The sequence below is a fragment of the Neovison vison genome, chromosome 3 (genome assembly GCF_020171115.1).
Source record: "Neovison vison isolate M4711 chromosome 3, ASM_NN_V1, whole genome shotgun sequence".
In the NCBI taxonomy this organism is placed as follows: Eukaryota; Metazoa; Chordata; class Mammalia; order Carnivora; family Mustelidae; genus Neogale; species Neogale vison.
Window position 1 is genome coordinate 69007994 of NC_058093.1, and position 18340 is coordinate 69026333.

The window sequence follows — 18340 nt, forward strand, 5'->3', positions numbered from 1 at the left end:
GAAACTGAGACAAGTCATTTGCCCCAGATCACATAGTTCATGGTAACAAACTCAGTTCTCATGACAATCAGCATTTATAATGTAGAGTGGTAAAGTTAAGATAATGAAAAACTAATTTAGAGTATATAACTTTAAAAAGAAGTTGGAAATCTTAAAATTATTATTTTTAAAGATTTTATTTATTTATTTATTTATTGAATTTATTTGAGAGAGTGTGCTCACGTACCAGCTTGCACAGAAGTAGGGAGAGGGGCAAAAGGGGAGGAAGAAGCAGACTCCCTGCTGATGGGGTGGCTCCATCCCAGAACCCTGAGATCATAACCTGAGACAAAGGAAGCCACTTAACCAACTGAGCCACCCAGGTGCTGTAAAATCTTGAAATTCTTTTTTTTTTTTTTTTTTTTTAAGATTTTATTTATTTGACAGAAAGAGAGAGAGAGACAGCACAAGCAGGGGGAGTGGCAGGCAGAGGTAGAAGGAGAAGCAAGCTCCCTGCAAAGTAGGGAGAGCCGGTTGTGTGACTGGATCCCAGGATGCTGGAATCATGATGTAAGCCGAAGGCAGTCACTTAACCAACAGCATCACCCAGGCACCCAACATCCTGAAATTCTTAATTTACCCTATGTTTTTAGGGAAAAAGGCACTTTCTACTACTTTGTGCCAGACTTTGCTTAAATGTGAATGGGTCTAAAAATCCTACTTCAACCATAATTTGTAGCAGTATTGTAAATTAAAAATAAAAAGATGTTAAAATTAAAAATACCTTTTTAGTATTTTTACAATATTGAACATTCAAAACGTAAAAGAACAAATTTACCCCACTGATTTGCATTTTAGGTATATCCAGAGTCTTCAGGAACTTCTTGAATTTAAAGACAAAAGTGCTGAAGATGCTAAAACTATTTATGAGTAAGTTCACTATTTTGATCCTGTTCTGAATATAATTTTTATACTCTTTAAATGTCATATAAAAAATATAAGTATATCAAGCTTAAACCTGCTATTGGGTCACTTTAGGGAAATTAACTTTCAATTTCTCTTCACTCCAGAACATATGATAGTATGTGTCTAAAGAAGCTCATGTAGGTATGACAAATACCATAAGGCAGTAAATACAAGAAAAGACACAGTTAAAGTGTGGTGATCAGTGGAAATCTAGATGTGGCCTCAGAGCCATTTGGATGGTAGGGAACTGGTGAGGACTCAACCTGGAGAGTGCATGCCACCTTCAACTCTGGCAGATTATTGCCAATGCACAAACACTATCCAGATTGTCTGATTTTTGTGCGTGTGTTTAAAGAAAAGCAGTAAACTTAGACTTTTAAAATCTCCCAATTTTGAAGATTGCAACTAATTTAAAAAAATTTTTTAAATACTGAAGTCCTATAAAAACAGTCTATGAGTCTCACTTTATGACCTTTGGCCTGTAAGATAATGAAAGTAATATAACGAATTTAATAACCAGCATAACAGAATTGATAAACCCAGGTAGTCCTCTAAGAAGTTACCTGCTTATTCCAATGAATGTTGCTCAGAACTTAAAGATGACTTCTTTTACTGTCCTCAGAGTTCACTACACTTTTTTTTTTTAACTGTCTTTAAAGATGATGGCAACATTTCACTTTTTAAATGTGTTTTGGTCTGAAAATAAGATCAAGGATTTACTCTCTGCCTACGTATGAAGCACACTGTGTATTAAATCTTTAAAACAGTGCTATTGAGTTAATGCTGTCTGTGCACGAAGAAGTTAAGAAACTTAGGTAGCATTGAACTCAAATAGCCAACTAGTGGTAGCATCAGGATTTGAACTGAAGCCCTCTTTCTTAAAAATAAATGTTATGCTATGAAACCTGAAAATGGTTAGAGCTGAATCTAAAAAAGACGGAGAGCGATCAAGCAGAATAATACTGTTTGGGGTTTTGAGAAGAGAGAAGTGAAATAAAGGGTGACTAGAAATGATGAGTTGTTTGTTGTTTTTGAGGAGTTTTCTTGTTTGTATTTGAGATTAGCGGTTTGGTTTTGAAGCAGATTACAACTAGGAATTCAAAAATATTTTGAGCAGTGAGAGCATCATTGGAATAAGTTAATAGTACTCAAGATGATGACTTTGAATGGGAAAGCACTCATTCAGAAGTGTAAATTCTCATGGGTATGTTACAAGATGGATTTTGTTACTTCATAATTAAGACTTTTCTCTTTTATTTAGGTCTTTAAATGCAATAATGTCTATTAAATGACAGAAGTGGGAAGGCTGGGTGACTCAGAAATTTTTCTTTTAACACAACAGTAGACTCTTCCTCTCCCATTTTTAAACTTAATAGATTCAATGAAATTAGAATTTCTTTTACTTTTCTCAGTGGCTCTTTCTTTCTTGGAACCATAGGGAATAGTTCCCCAAACAGGCAGGCTTTATTGGTTCATTCATCTTTATTCCTTACAGAGCATGTGTTCCCTAGAAGCAAGCGCTCTGTCTTCTCTTAATGCTGAACGTCCCAGGAATACTGTCCTCATTGGGAGTGCTTAGATGATCTGAGATGGTAATGGTTAAAGAAAACCCTTAATATTTTTAGGATTGTGTTTTGTGGCAGCCTTATTTTTTAGGAATTACAAGAAAATAAGTTTCAAAAGTTTTATTTTGGAGAATTTTGTACTGTCATTGATTTTGTGTATTTATGATCTGAAATTTATTTAAATAAGCATAAGAAAACATACGCCAGTTGTCTTTTTTACTGTATCAGGGATTTCTTGCCTAGTATGGGTTAGTTAAACTTACATTTTAGTATTAAATTCACTTGTCTAAACATTTGGCAATTTTGACAAGTCAGGTTTGTTTAGCTTTACAGATACTGTGATCCGGATCAGGAACCGACACAACGATGTTATTCCCACGATGGCCCAGGGTGTGATTGAATACAAGGAGAGCTTCGGGGTGGATCCTGTCACCAGCCAGAATGTTCAGTACTTTTTGGATCGTTTCTACATGAGTCGCATTTCAATTAGAATGTTACTCAATCAGCACTGTAAGTATCCAGAAGTCAAGAGAAAAAGCAAAATGAAATGAATATATATGTATATTTTAAACTTATTTAGAAAACTTCTCTTTAGAAACATTTAATTTAGCTTTTTTGTATATTAAGTAAATTGCCATACAAAGGAGGTATTTTCATTGAATGTAAAATACTAGGTGTGTATTTAAGGAAAATATCTACTATTTGTACCATTTAGAGAAACAGTCTTCAAATCTGGAAAAAGCAGTTATAGAGAGTTATAGCTTTTTTTTTTTTTTTTTGATAGCTTTATTGTTTGGTGGAAAAGGCAAAGGAAGCCCAGCTCATCGAAAACACATTGGAAGCATAAATCCAAACTGCAATGTAGTTGAAGTTATTAAAGGTAAATATTTATATTTCTCCTTTCAGGAAAGATGCAAAAATCAAAATTGTTGAGTTTTTATTTTTTTAAGATTTTATTTATTTATTTGACAGACGGAGATCACAAGTAGGCAGAGAGAAAGGAAGGGAAGCAGGCTCCCTGCTGAGCAGAGAGCCCAATGTGGGGCTTGATCCCAAGACTTTGGGATCATGACCTGAGTCGACCTGAGTCGAAGGCAGAGGCTTCAACCCACTGAGCCACCCAGGCGCCCCGGGTGTTATTTCTTGCTATTAAAATAATTATTTATATCTTGAGATAAAATGTTAGGGCAAATATATGGATTTGAAAATAAGTTTATAACGTTAATTGTACATAATATATAGAATGAATATTTTGTTGATACACTTTTTTAGGGAAAGTATGGTGATACTGTGGGGGTATCTGTTTCACTTCAAAAAGTATATATCACCCTATACGAGGAGCCATAATTCATAATAGTTTGGTTTGCATCTTTCCACACTTTTTCCTCTTATGCCACATATACTCCTATACATATGTAATTGTTGGTCTTACATTGTTTGTTTTGGAAAATGGGTGCTATATGTATATTTCTCTACAAGTTTAGAGCCATCATTCCATGTTCAGTATATATCGATACACTTCAGGGTTTTGAATGGTTTCATGGGTATATCAGAATGTATTAATCCATCCTTCTGTTGCTTCATGTTTAGGCAGTTTTCATTTTTTTAAAGATTTTATTTATTTATTTGTCAGAGAGAGAGGGAGAGAGAGCGAGCACAGGCAGACAGAGAGGCAGGCAGAGGGAGAAGCAGGCTCCCTGCCGAGCAAGGAGCCTGATGTGGGACTCGATCCCAGGACGCTGAGATCATGACCCGAGCCGAAGGCAGCTGCTTAACCAACTGAGCCACCCAGGCGTCCCTCATTTTTTTTTTTATTACCAGCAGCAATACTGCAGTGAACATCTTTAGATATCTGCTGACTTTGCTAGTATTTTAGAAGGAAAGATTCCTAACATTCAAGACATTTAAAATGCATTTAAAATTTTGATACCTCCAAAAAGGTATCAAATAATGAATGAGAGTGTCTGTATTCTAAACTTTCACCAACTCTACATGTTTGTTACATGTATTGTAAATAGTTCCTTCACCTTGCTGTTTTTACTTTGTTTATGGTGTCTTCTGTTTTGATGTCTTTATTTTTATATAATATCTGTCATTTTTCCTTCATGGGTATTAGGTTTTGTCATGTCATACTTAAGATCTTCCCCAAATAAGATAATTGAAGTATATTTTCATCTATAGACAGTTTTAAAATTTCATTGATCAGTACTATTGCCACCTTAATGTGTGATATAGAAGTAAATTTATTTTAATGCTTTTTTTGTTTGTTTTGATTCACACTAGATGGCTATGAAAATGCTAGGCGTCTGTGTGATTTGTATTATATTAACTCTCCTGAACTAGAACTTGAAGAACTAAATGGTAAGTGTGATGGTGTCTTTTCCTCAATGATTAGTGTTGTGATTATCTGAGAAGCAGTGATAAGAAGAATTTAGATGTGTCTTAATATAACAGGACTTTTCATCAACTTCTTTACTGAAGATGAAGGCTGAGGGAGAGCAATCATGTTAAGAATTGTGGGTGTGTGCGCACGCGCATGTGTGTGTGTGTGTGTAATTTACTTGGATTCTGTTCGAAAAGCATTTTGGGCTCTTCTTCCCCATTTTGTTTATATTTAATTGATGATGTTCATTTTTATTTCTGTTTTGGTTGTAGAAAAAATGATGCCAAGAAAATTATATTTCACTGTTATATGTTTTCCAATAATGTAAAATTCATCCTTTAAGAATTCTATTTCCTGAGTAGTGAATCATTTTTTATTGTTGAGGAAGTAAAAAGACTGGAGGTATAGAAAGGAAAGAAAAATGCTCTTCTGTTTGAGAATCTGTTTATCTTTGATGATCTTTTCACCCTGACTAGTGCCTTTTGGACAAAAAAAATTCTGATGTTTTGGAAAGAGGTTGATAAATCTGATTGTGTTTCTCTGGGGGTGGGGTAGTTGGGTAGTGGGAAAAACAGTTACTAAGTTAAGATGTCCCTTTAAGAATACAATTAAATAGGCTTTTCCTAAACTGTATTCTGGACCTTACAGTGGGAGAACAGTGGAAGAAGTTCTTCACTTGAAAATAGAATTGCTTGGTGTTTTTCTAAAGCCATATTAACTCTTTTGTTTCGTAACAATACCACTCAGTAAAGAATCACAATGCACAAATGATAGTTTAGGAACCTGAACTGTGAGCAGTTTCCAGGTGTCCCATCCATGTTTCCACGGGGCGGTTAATTCAGAGGAGAGTCCAATTTATTGGATCAATTAGAATTCTAAGGTATGGTGAGTCTTACTCCTTTGCTCTACTTAAAGTTCTGTTTTACAAACTTCCTTCCTGCCCCCCTCCCCCTGCCCTGCCACTGCATCTCCAATTGGGCTTCTAAATTTAATAAAATGTTAATAGTATATTGATGTGAGTTGGACCATGGAACTTAGATAAGACTTTAACACTTTTGTTTTGGAAAATAAAATTCTGACCTTAAGGCCGAGAGTCCTTTTAAAAGACTCACCATCATAGTGAAAATGGGAAGCTAGGTTGGCTAGACAGTTATGCAGGATCACAAGAATGACTGCAAACTCATGTTGTCACCATCAGTTATAAATCTATGTGAATGTGGGGTCAACACTAACGCAGTGAAGAACCGGGATGGCAGTTCTCCCCCAAATAATACTACCCTCCATAGTAAATGTTTTCTTTTCATCACTACACAATATATTCTTGAAAATGCTTTAAGCACATCTCTCTGTACTTTCATATTTTTCTCTTCTGCTCTGTAGCAAAATCACCAGGACAGCCAATACAAGTGGTTTATGTACCATCCCATCTCTATCACATGGTGTTTGAACTTTTCAAGGTTTGTAAAATAGTATTACATAACCTTTATCAGTCCTTTCTTGAGGTTAGGGATCTGCTCTACCAGGTTTTCCTCCCTTGCATTTCAAGATGTCATTTCATGCTCAGTGTCATGTCACGTTGCTGGAGATCAGCGTTTTATCCATGCTGATGGAAACTTCAGTGTAGTGGTAAGCTTGTACTTGGAAGACAGGAAGAGTTGGGCCTGATTTCCAGTTCTGCCACTTAATCTCTGTGTGACATTGGACAAATCAGTCAACCTTTTTGAGTCTATGTTTCCTCTTCTATAAAATGAGGATAATACTATCCAGGTTGTTAGGAAGATTGGGAGTAGCCTACTAAGTGTCCAGAACAATGGTAGCTCAGTGTAAGTGTTCAATAAAGTTCTGTTTTTACAAAATAGAATATTTAGAAGAATGGTTCTCAATTTTCCCCCTTAGAAGACCAGAGTCCAACTATTATATATTTGTGGGGGTTTTTGAGAAAGTCATTTATATTGACTTACAGGGCTTTTGCTATTATATTTGCTCTTTACAACAAATTTCAAAAACTAAATAAAATTATGCTAGAAATGTTGAGTACTTTATCCCCCAATAACCCACCAGTGACACTTGGTGATACACAGAAAAGTGAGTGATGAGGAGTGGTACAGGTCCTTGTAGCTGAAAATGACTGCCCAAAATCGAGCCTATATAGTCAGTTTCTCTTACTTTAGTTACCATGTCTTGAGCCAGTAGTCATCTAGTAGAGAGCAGAGGCGACTTTCAGTCTGATCGTGAAAAAGAAAAATACTCTGAAACACAGAAAATCTGACTGAATTCTTAGAACAACAAGAGTTCAAGAATGCTCTTTTGTTGCCAGGACAGCAAGAATGTATCTAATGCCTTACAAAAAAATCTTTCTATCCAACTGGTTAAATAAATAAGCAATTGGCACTTAAAGGATTAAAATTAATTTTTTCCTTAAAATTTCAGTTACTAGAGATCTTATTCCCCATGATGCTTAATAAAAGAAGTATCATATTCTATAATATATTTTACATAGTGTCATTAATAATGGCTTTCATTTGGAACCAAATCTTAAATAGCCGTTGGTAGAGACAGTAGCATCTTTTCCCCAGGGATACTCAACCCTGATGGGTATACCTTGGTCACACACTCCTATTTCCAAATTCAGTCCCATCTTTTGCCTCTTTAACCGTATCGAGTTTTATCAATTTCTATTGCAATGCTACATGTCATGTTATCTTTTCATGCTTATACTATTTTGGCATTGTGTACTGTGTATCCTTTAGGAATTGATCAAAAGAGTTTCACAGTGTAAATATCCTTAGTTTCAAACTAGTGGAGAATTGGATTAGTTTCTACATCATAGTAAGACCACTGCTGTGAATACTACATGAAAAAAAAATTTTTTTCCTTCAAAGTAATCTATGGCCATTAAAATGATTCTTAAAAATAGGGACAAAACTTTTCAAAAATAAGGTTTGCTTGTTACCTACTAAATTATAGATGTATTTGGATAGAATCTTCAGCTTCAGTGTAAACTAGTCAAAGTGTTGAGATGCCTGGTTTTGGAAAATGTGCAGAATTTAGTTGAAATCTTTAAATCAGAGTATTTCAAAAGTCCTCCAAAATTGACAATAATTTTTAAAATTCTTCAAATATAAGAATTGTGATACTTTGGCCTATCTCCAACAAATTAAAATTTTTAAAATTTCATATTATATATATTTGAAAATTATAATTAATCTTTTTTGAAGTTATATTTTGAATGGAACCCTAATATATTTCAGAATGCAATGAGAGCAACGATGGAACACCATGCTGACAAAGGTGTTTACCCTCCTATTCAAGTCCACATCACATTGGGTAATGAGGATTTGACCGTGAAGGTAAGTGCTTTCTGGCTTGTTTGTTTTAATTGATGCACAGGCATGTACATAATTTCCTGAAGACATAACTTATTCTTGGGAGAAAGAAATCCTACTTCTAATGGTTAATAAGCACATTGCTTCAGGGCACCTGAGTGGCTCAGTGAGTTAAGCCACTGCCTTCTGCTCGGGTCATGGTCTCAGAGTCCTGGGATCAAATCCCACATCGGGCTCTCTGCTCGGCAGAGAGCCTGCTTCCTCCTCTCTCTCTCTCTCTGCCTATTTGTGATCTTTCTCTGTCAAATAAAGGAATTCTTTAAAAAAAAAAAAAAAAAGGCACATTGCTTCATTTATCTGGCAGAGTCTGGAAATTATCCCCTGAGTCTGTTTCTATTCTGGTCCATAATCCAGATTATTCAAGGAAAAGTAAATCCTGAAGACAGACAGTTTAGCAGTGATCTTGAATATCCACTTGGATAAGTAAAAGCTAAAATATCTGAATGTTTACAGTGTTATATAGATAGTATATAATGTTGCATTTTTAAAAAATGTTTTTCGATCTACTTTTATTTCATTTGCTTCTCATAAAAGCTCTTTATTTAGGAGCACAGATAATCTTATTGTTGATTTTACAGATGAGGAAACTAAGACACAATGTGTAGCTCATAATTTCAGAGAAAATAAATGCCACAGAACATGAAATCGGCCTCTGACTCCAGGGTTTTTCTACTTCATCGTTCAGATAGTACAGTTTCTTAGAGTATGATGATTCTCTTTTTAAAATAATCATTGTAAATTTTATTTTAAAGTAATAAATGCGGGGCGCCTGGGTGGCTCAGTGGATTAAGCTGCTGCCTTCGGCTCAGGTCATGATCTCAGGGTCTTGGGATCGAGTCCCGCATCGGGCTCTCTGCTCAGCAGGGAGCCTACTTCCCTCTCTCTCTCTACCTGCCTTTCTGCCTACTTGTGATTTCTATCTGTCAAATAAATAAATAAAATCTTTAAAAAATAATAAAAAAATAAAGTAATAAATGCAAAGAGTTTAAAAATCAAATATATTAGTTCCTGGCCATTTGTGGGTCACTATTGTCTTTTAGTTATTTTTTTCTGGGACTTATTGGGATATTTTTCAGTAGTATCCTGATATTACAATTTCTGAAACACAAAAATTTTCAAGAGCAAATACTAGCTTTCTGTTACAATAGCTGAGGAGTTAGCTCTTTTAGAGCACCTCCCCTCCCTGACCTAACCTCCCCTGCTCTTTTCCCAGTATTTAAGTTCATACTTGAAATTCTAGATTGAAAATAATCATCTTGGAGAATTTTGAAGGCATCTACTGTTCCTTATTTCAAAAGCATACAATTCCGTTACTCAGCCGTCAAAAAAGAATGAAATCTTTGCCATTTGCAATGATGTGGATGGAGCTAGAGTGTATTATGCTAAGCGAAATAAGTCAGTCAAAGAAAGACAAATACTGCAAGATTTCACTCATATGTGGAATTTAGTGAATAAAATGGATGAACATGTGTGAGAGGGGGGAAAAAAGAGAGGGAAACAAACCATAACAGACTCTTAAAGATAGAGAACAGTAGGGGGTTTGATGGAGGGAGATGGGTGGGGTGTGGGTAATGGCAGATGAGTATTAAGGAGAGCACTTGTTATGATGAGCACTGGGTGTTGTGTGTAAGTGATGAACCACTGAATTATACTCCTGAAACCAATATTGCACTGTATGTTCACTAACTAGAATTTACATAAAAATTTGAAAAAAATGTTAAAATATGTATAATTCAGTGGTTTTTAAGAATATTCACCACTGTGTTATTTTAGAACATTTTCATCACTCCCAAAAAAACATCCATACCCATTAGCAGTCACTCCCCAATTTCTCCTTCTCCCCACTCCTTGGCAACTACTAATGTATTGTCTGTGTATGGAGCTCCCTATTCTGGACTTTTCATAAAAATGAAATTCTGAAATATGTAGTCTTTTGTGACTGACTTCTCCCACTTAATATGTTATAGCAGGTATCAGTACTTCATTACTTTTTGTGGTTGAAGGATACTCTGCAGTATGGGTATGACACATTTTGTTTATCCATTCATCACGTTGATGAACATCTGGGTGGTTTCCATTTTTGGGGTGTTACGAGTAATGCTGCCATTCATGTCAAAGTCTTTGTGTGAACATAGGTTTTCAGTTCTCTTATGTATACACATAGAAGTTGAACTGCTTATAGGTAACTGTGTTTAAGTTTTGAGGAATTGCTGAACTGTTTTCCAAAGTGATGATACCATTTTACATTTCCACCACCAACATATAGAAGTTCCAATTTTTCCACATCATTGTCAACATTTGTTAGAATCAGTCTTTTTGATTATAGCCATACTAATGGATATGAGTGATATCTCACTGGTTTTGGTTTGTGTGGGTCATAATTTGAGCATCTTTTCTTGTGCTAATTGGCCATTTGTATATCTTTGTAAAAGTGTCAGTCAAGATCCTTTGTTCCTTCAGTTTTTAAGTGGATTGTCTTTTCATTGTTGCTAAGAGTTCCCTTCCTGTATTTTTTTTTTATCATAGATACTAGTTCCTGATAAGATGTATGATTTGAAAGTGTTCTATTCTGTGGCTTATCTTTTCACTTTTTTTTTTTTTTAAAGAATTTATTTGAAAGGAAGGAAGAGAGTGCGTCCCCCTGCAAGGGGAGAGAGGGAGAGAGACAGAGCACATGAGCAGGGGGAGGAGCAGAGGGGAAGAGAGAAACAGACTCCCCGCTGAGTGGAGAGCCTGATGGGGGTCTCAATCCCAGTTCCTTGAGATCGTGACCTGAGCCAAAGGCAGATGCTTAACCAACTGAGCCACCCAGGCACCCCAGTTTTGTTCTTCTTTAAATGTTTGGTAGAATCCACCAGTGAAGCCATATGGGCCTGAGTTTGAGAAAATTTTGATAACTAGTTCAGTCATTATCAGTTTGTTCAGATTTTCTGTTTCTTTCTTTTTTAAAAGATCTTATTTATTTATTTGTTTGCTTGTTTGTTTGTTTGAGAGAGAGAGAGAGAGAGGACTGTGCTGGCAGGAAGGAGGGGTAGATGGGGAAGGAGAGAAACTCAAGCAGGCTCCATGCTCAGCGGAGCCTGATGTGGGGCTTGATTTCATGACCCTGAGATCATGACCTGAGCTGAAAGAAAAAGAGTCAGGCACTTAACCAACTGAACTACCCAAGCACCCCAGATTTTCTGTTTCTTCCTGATGTTGTTTCTGTAGTTTGTGTCTTTCTAAGAATTTGTATGTTTCACCTAGATTGTTTAATTTTTTAGCATAGAATTGTTCATAGTGTTGCCTCATAATTCTTATTTTTGTAGGATTGCTAGCAATATCCCCACTTTCATTTTGACTTTATCAGTTTGAGTCTTCTCCCTTTTTCTTGGTCAGTCTAGCTAAAATCTTGTCAATTTTATTAATCTTTTAAAAAAAAAACAAATTTGGTTGAGTTTTTGCCATTTTTTTCTATTCTTTATTTCATTAATTACCCCTCTAATGTTTGTTATTTCTTTCTTTTGCTTGCTTTGGAGTTAGTTTGCTCTTTTTTTATTTTCTTAAGGTGGAAATTTAGGTTATTGATTTAAGGCCTTTTATAGCTATAAATTTCCCTCTACTGCTTTCTCTCTATCCCATTAGTTTTTTTATGGTGCATTTTCATTTATCTCAATGTATTTTCCAATTTCTCTTGGTGATTTCTTCTTTGACCCATCTGTTCTTTAGCAGTATATTGTTTATATGTATTTGTTAATTCCCTCATTTTTTTTCTGTTATTGATTCCTAATTTCATTCTGTTGTCAGAAATATAGTTTTTATGATTTCAGTCCTTTTACATTTATTGAGACTTGTTTTATGGCTAATGTATGTTCTATGGAGAATGTTACATATCCTGGAGAATGTTTCATGCGTACTTGAGAAAAATCTGTATTCTGCTGTTGTTGGATAGAGTGTTCTATAGATAGTACTTAAGCCTAATTGGTTCTGTAATGTTGTTCAAATCTTTTGTTTTCTTGTTAATCTTCTTTATAATTGTCATATCCATTTTTTGAAAGTGGGATATTAAAGTCTCTATTATTTTTTTTTAAAGATTTATTTATTTATTTATTTGACAGATAGAGATCACAAGTAGGCAGGCAGAGATCCCAGGACCCTGGGATCATGACCTGAGCCGAAGGCAGAGAGGCTTAACCCACTGAGCCACCCAGACACCCTGTGACTAACTATTGTTGTGACTTGTCTGTTTCTCTTTTCAGTTCTGTCTGTTTTTGCTTCATGTATTTTGGAGTTCTGTTAAACTATATACATATTTATGATTTTATGTCTTTAATATATTGGCCTTTTATCATTGTTAAATGCCCTTTTTTGTCTCTGATAATAAAAGTGTGTTTTTATCTGATTTTTATATTACCATCCCAGCTTTTTTTGGTTTCTGTTTCCATAGTGTATCTTTTTCCAGGATTCTACTTTTTTTTTTTTTTAAGATTTTACTATTTTTTAAGTAATCTATAGGCCCAATTTGGGGTTTGAATTCATAACCATGAGATCCAAAGTCACATGCTTTTCTAACTCAGCCAGCCAGGTACCTCTCCCAAGATTTTACTTTCAACCTGTTTGTGTCTTTAAATCTAAAGTATGTCTCTTATAGACAACACATGGTTAAAGAATGTTTTTTTTAATCCAGTCGGCCAATGTCCACCTTTTAATTAGAGGGTTCAAGTCAGTTTCACTTAACATAATTACTGTTAATGTTGAATTTATTTTGCCATTCTGTCATTTGTTGTGTATGTATCTTAGGTCTCTTTTGATTATTTCTCTATTACTGATGCCTTTTTTGTTAAAATGATATTTTCTCCCATTTTCATTTCCTTCTTCTTTCTTTTATTACATTTCTTTGAATTATTTTCTTAGTGGTTGTCCCAGGATTACAATGAACATTAATTTATCTATAACAACCTAGTTCAGATTAATATGAACTTAATTATAATAGTATACATAGGCTTTGTTCCTATATAGGTCCATTCCCTCTCCCTTCCCATCCTTTGTACTGTTACTGTCATGAAACCTACATTGTTAAACATTGTATATTCAGCTACCCTGATTTAGAATTATGTCCTCTGAAACTGCCTTTTCAATAAGATAGGAGAAGAAAGTTACAAAAAATACACCTACAGCATCCTTTGTATCTACCTATGTAATTACTTTTCCTGGTGCTCTTTATTTCTTTATGTGGATTTTACTCTCTTGTGTTCTTTCATTCCAGGCTAAAGGATTCCCTTTAGTTTCTGTTAGGCAGGTTTACCAGCAATGAACTCTCAAGTTTTGCTTATTTGAGAATGTCTTGGCTTCTCTTTCATTTTTAAAGGACAGTTTAGCTAGATATAGAATTCTTAGTTGATTGACCTTCTTTCAGCACTTTGAAAATGTGACTCCTACCACCTCTGCTGTCTATGGTTTCTAAAGAGAAATCAGTTGTTAATCTTACTAGAATAGAATCCTTTCTATGTAATGAATCATTTCTCTTACTGCTTTCAAGATTTTTCTTGGGTTTTGACAGTTTGATTATGATTTGTCCACATACGGATCTCTTTGAGCTTATACCTGGAGTTTGATTAACATCATCTTTTTAATCAAAACTGGGAAACTTTTATCTTTCTTTTCTTCAGATATCCTTTCTGCCCCCTTTTCCTCTCCTCTTCTGGGATTCGCAGCTTGTACATGTCAGTACACTTGTTTGAGTCCCACAGGTCTCTGATACTCTTTTTCTTCATTTTTTCCCCCACTTTTCTTCATTTTCTTCTTTCTGTTTCTCAGACTGGATAATTTCAATTGACTTGTTTTCACTATCACTGATTCCTTCTTCCACGTGTTCAGATGTGCTGTTGAGCCCTTCTGAATTTCTATTTTAGTTATTATCCTTCTCAACTCTAGAATTTCAGTTTGGTTCTCTTACATAATTTCTGTGTATTTTTTTATTGCTGTTCTCCATTTGGGAAAGCACCAACCTTGTACTTTAGTTCTTTAAAAATGGTTTCATTTAGTTCTTTCAAAATATTTAAAATAGCTGATTTAAAATCTTCATTTAGGGACTCCTGGGTGTTTGAGTTGGTTAAGCATCTGCCTTAAGCTCAGGTCATGAGGGGTCCTGGGATCAAATCCCATATTGCGCTCCTTGCTCAGCGGGGAGTCTGCTTCTCCCTCTGCCGTTCCTCCACTCATTCTCTTGCTCTCTCACTTTTCCGCACTCTCTGTCAAATAAATTCTTTAAAAAATATGTAGATTTTGTTTAGTAAATCTAAGTTTCCTCAGATATAGTGTCTATTGATTCTCTCTTTTCCCCTTTGCATAGGCCATACTTTCTCGTTTCCTCTCATCCTTATAGTTTCTATTGAAAATTAGACATTTAAGGTAATACAGTATGACGACTCCGAAGATCAGATACTTACCCTCTCCCCAAGATTAGTTGTTATTTGTTTGTTTAGTGAGTCTTTAAGCTATTTCTCTAAAGTCTTTATTCTTTAAATTGTATGGCCACTAAAATTTACTTTGTTAGCTTAGTGGTGAACTAATGATTGGACCAAAAGTTCCTTAAATGCTTGCCATCTCCCAGTCTTTGTAAAGGGTCTACATCTGCATATTGGGGCACACCTTCAACACTCAGCCAGGCACTTGACAACTCTGACTTAACCTTTGGGTCCTATGTGTACAGAACCTCAGTCCACCAGAGATGAAAACTTTACTGAACATGAACAGAGCCCTGGGTATACATATGACCTTTTAGATTCCCAGGATATCCTCGAGCTTTTCTAAGCCCCTAAGGACATTTGATTTGCTAACTTTTCCTGTTAAGGTTTTTGTTTAGTCTGTTGTTCGCCTTAACTGTTGTACACTACCCTAGGCAGCCTTCAAATTAATTAATTATCTCTAACTGTTTTTGACAAATGTTTCTGAGGATGGGAAGTGGGTGCACACAAGACTTTCTGCATTGGTGAGTGCAGAATCAGGCCAAAGAACGATAGCCTTCCCAGTGGCTACCATGCTGCCGGTTTCACTCTTGATGGGAGATGGGGGTGGAAAGAAGCCAAGTTAAAACACCACAGAGTCCGTTGTTTTTCTTGACTAAATGCTCCCCAGGTTGCTGCAAGCCTTTGGTTAATTTCTAGAGTTCTGATCAAAGTTGACTCTGACAGTATTTGCCTTTTTCTTGGTGCTTTGATGGATGAGACACTTTTCCTTTTTCCACTATTTTTGCTGACGTAACTCCTGCTATTCCTTTTGAGAAGACTTCTGCTTATTCCAATTCCTGTTCTTTTGTATACGACCAGTTTTAAGTGTCAGGTTTTGTTGTTTTGTCTCTTTTAACTAAAGCTTTTAAGATCTTTTCTTCAGCTCTGTTCTGATATTTCTTAATGATGTGACTTGGTATGGGTCTTTTCTTACTCATTGAGCTGGGCCCTTTAGAATTTCCACTGTTTCCTTGGTGCTTTCTTCCCTACTGCTTCATTTTCTGATAGTCCCATTTGGAGGATGTTGGGCTTCATGAATTGATCCTCTGATTTTTCTTATCTTTTTTCTGCTGCTTTTTATCTCTTTAAACTTTTCATTCTACTCTGTGAGATGCCCTCAACTTTGAATTCCCAACTCTTGTATTGAATTTTTGTTTCTATTATCTTACAAATTTCCGGGAACTTTTTATTTTTTATTACTCCTTTTTTATAGTATTCTGTTTAGTTTTACCTTCTTTTATCACTCTGAGGATAATAATAGATGTTTTTTTCTAAAAAAAATAATATGCCTTAACTCTCTACACTGTTTCCTCTGAGTTTCTTTATTCTGTTTATCTCTCTTGGCTGTTCATTTAAAAAGAGTGATGCACACATAAATGTATGGCAAATACCATCTGTTTGCTAAGAAAGTAATGTGAATGCATCACTTTTTTTAAGCACAGATGCTAATGTATGTCTATTTTTTGGTTGGTTATGTGTCATCTACTTGCTTGTTAAGGTTTACTTGATTCAAAATAAATCCCACATGTCTTCTGCTTGGGGACCTCAGTTGTGCTACAGCATTGCCTTTCTCATAATCTTTTGCTGTTTTGTCTTTCATGTGCTTTTGCATGTTGGTCTGTAGCTGTTTGCTTTTACTTGTGGTTATCCATCACAGCGTGGATTAAGAGTCACTGAATTCTTAGACACTTAGCAGAGACTTGGCCTGTGCTGGTGGGCAGGATTTGTTTGGGGAATCTGTCTCTGTAGTGTCAAGAAAGTTTCATAATGACCCATTCCTATGGTATGGTATATACCATTCCTATGGTATCTTTTGAATCATTCCTAGGTATATACCCAAAGAAATGAGAACAGGTATTCAAGCAAAAATTTATACAGGAAGGTTCATAGCAGCATTATTCATAATAGCCAAAAATTGGAAATGTCCCAGATGTCCATCAACTGATGAGCACTTCAGTGAAATGTGGTACATCCATCTGATGGAGTATTGTTGGGCCATAAAAAGAGATGAAGTGTGGATACCTGCTCCAGTGTGGCTGCTAGCTACAATACTGAAAAGATTACACTAAGTGAAAGAAACCAATCATATCATACAATTCTATTTATATGAAATGTCCAGAATTGGCAAATGTATAGGGACAAGAAACAGATTAGTAGTTGCTTAGGAGTCTGACCAATAAAGAGTCCAGGGGTTTTTTTTGAAGTAATAAAAATATTCTAAAATTTGTGGTGAATGTTGTACATATCTACTTATATATTAAAAACTATCGAGTTTCACAGTTTAGGTGAATTTTATGGTACATGAATTACTTTAATAAAGCTGTTAAAAAAAAAAAAGGAAAGGAAGACTCAGAAGGGTCTTGAAAAGGCTGTTCTAGAAGTCCCTGTAAAGGCCCTACCCAAATTAGGCTCTTCCTCCACACATCCAAGGTCACATGATCAAATCTCCTGTTAAATAGATGCTTGCTTTAATTTCTTCAGTAGAGTTTTCATCCCCATCACTAGCACTGGATTTTCAGGATCAAGGTCTGTTTTTAATCTGTCTATAGAAACATAGAAAACTAGTACTAAATGATATATATTAGAAAGTCAACAGGATGGCTTATAGTTGAGTTTTTAAATAGTCTTCATATAGTCTTTCTTCCCATTCTTTTAGCTTATTCAGTTTTTTTATATTTTTCACCTTTTTTCCGTTGGCTGAGAATCCTGTGAGAGAGTTGGTTTTTTCTGGCTGATGACTCGAGCTGCTCTTTTAGATTTGGTGTTTGTGCTATACTCAGTAAATAAAATAAGTGTTAACAGCCACATGTCTTTCGAATTAAAATGTCAGTGTCATGGTTCATTCCCTATTGGTGATTTTACAAACTAGACATTGAGAAAGCTGTTGAGGAGGAGACTTCAGGAGCTCTGGGTGAGTTCAGGGTTAGTAAATCTCCTGACTTTAGAGCTGTCATCAAGTTAGTGGTTCATTTCCCTTGGATCTGAAATTCACACAAATTACCCCAGGGAGGCCAGTGTCATGGGGAACAGGAAATTAGGGATGGTAACTCTTGGTTAGATGACATTGCAAAGTGGTGATTTCATACACCAAAGAGAAAACTTTAAAAATAAAAATTTTGGCAAACTTCTCTTTCTCAGCCTTTCTGTTGACATTACTGTGTATCACCCATCTCTTTTGTAATATCTTTACATTTCCTTGGCATAGGCTTCTTCTGATGATTCTCGATTTTTTCTTCAAATTATCTTGATCAGAAGTTTAATTTTCACATATCTTTCTCAACATATTTCTCATCAGATTGCCATTCTTCTTAAATATGTACAGACCAACTGTCTGTCCCTCTCTGCCATTAATCCCTTTTCCCCTTTTTTCAAAGAATTCAAATCTTCTGGCATAATATCATCTGTTAAATTCTGTTAGAAACTCTTTCGACCACTTTAAAAATCTGGTTCCAGTTTATTATGTCTTTGGCTGCAAAGCAAAGGAGGTTAGCTTTATCAGTTTTTAGTTACATTCTTTTTTTTAAATTTTTTTTTTAAGATTTTATTCATTTATTTGACAGACAGAGATCACAA

At 35.3% G+C, this 18340-nt stretch overlaps 1 protein-coding gene and 1 long non-coding RNA gene across 2 annotated transcripts in view; one reads left to right on the plus strand and one right to left on the minus strand.

Annotated features, from left to right (window-relative positions):
* The window catches only part of PDK1 (pyruvate dehydrogenase kinase 1), a 31162-nt gene that overhangs the window by 4341 nt on the left and 8481 nt on the right, over positions 1-18340 (plus strand). The window contains exons 3-8 of the mRNA XM_044242345.1: positions 838-909; positions 2836-3020; positions 3295-3390; positions 4794-4871; positions 6274-6350; positions 8145-8243. Of these exons, the coding sequence (XP_044098280.1) occupies positions 838-909; positions 2836-3020; positions 3295-3390; positions 4794-4871; positions 6274-6350; positions 8145-8243 (607 nt within the window). The remainder of the gene's footprint in view (positions 1-837; positions 910-2835; positions 3021-3294; positions 3391-4793; positions 4872-6273; positions 6351-8144; positions 8244-18340) is intronic.
* The window catches only part of LOC122902597, a 60915-nt gene continuing 60539 nt past the window's right edge, over positions 17965-18340 (minus strand). Inside the window, exon 5 of the long non-coding RNA XR_006383829.1 lies at positions 17965-18236. This is a non-coding gene — a long non-coding RNA (uncharacterized LOC122902597). The remainder of the gene's footprint in view (positions 18237-18340) is intronic.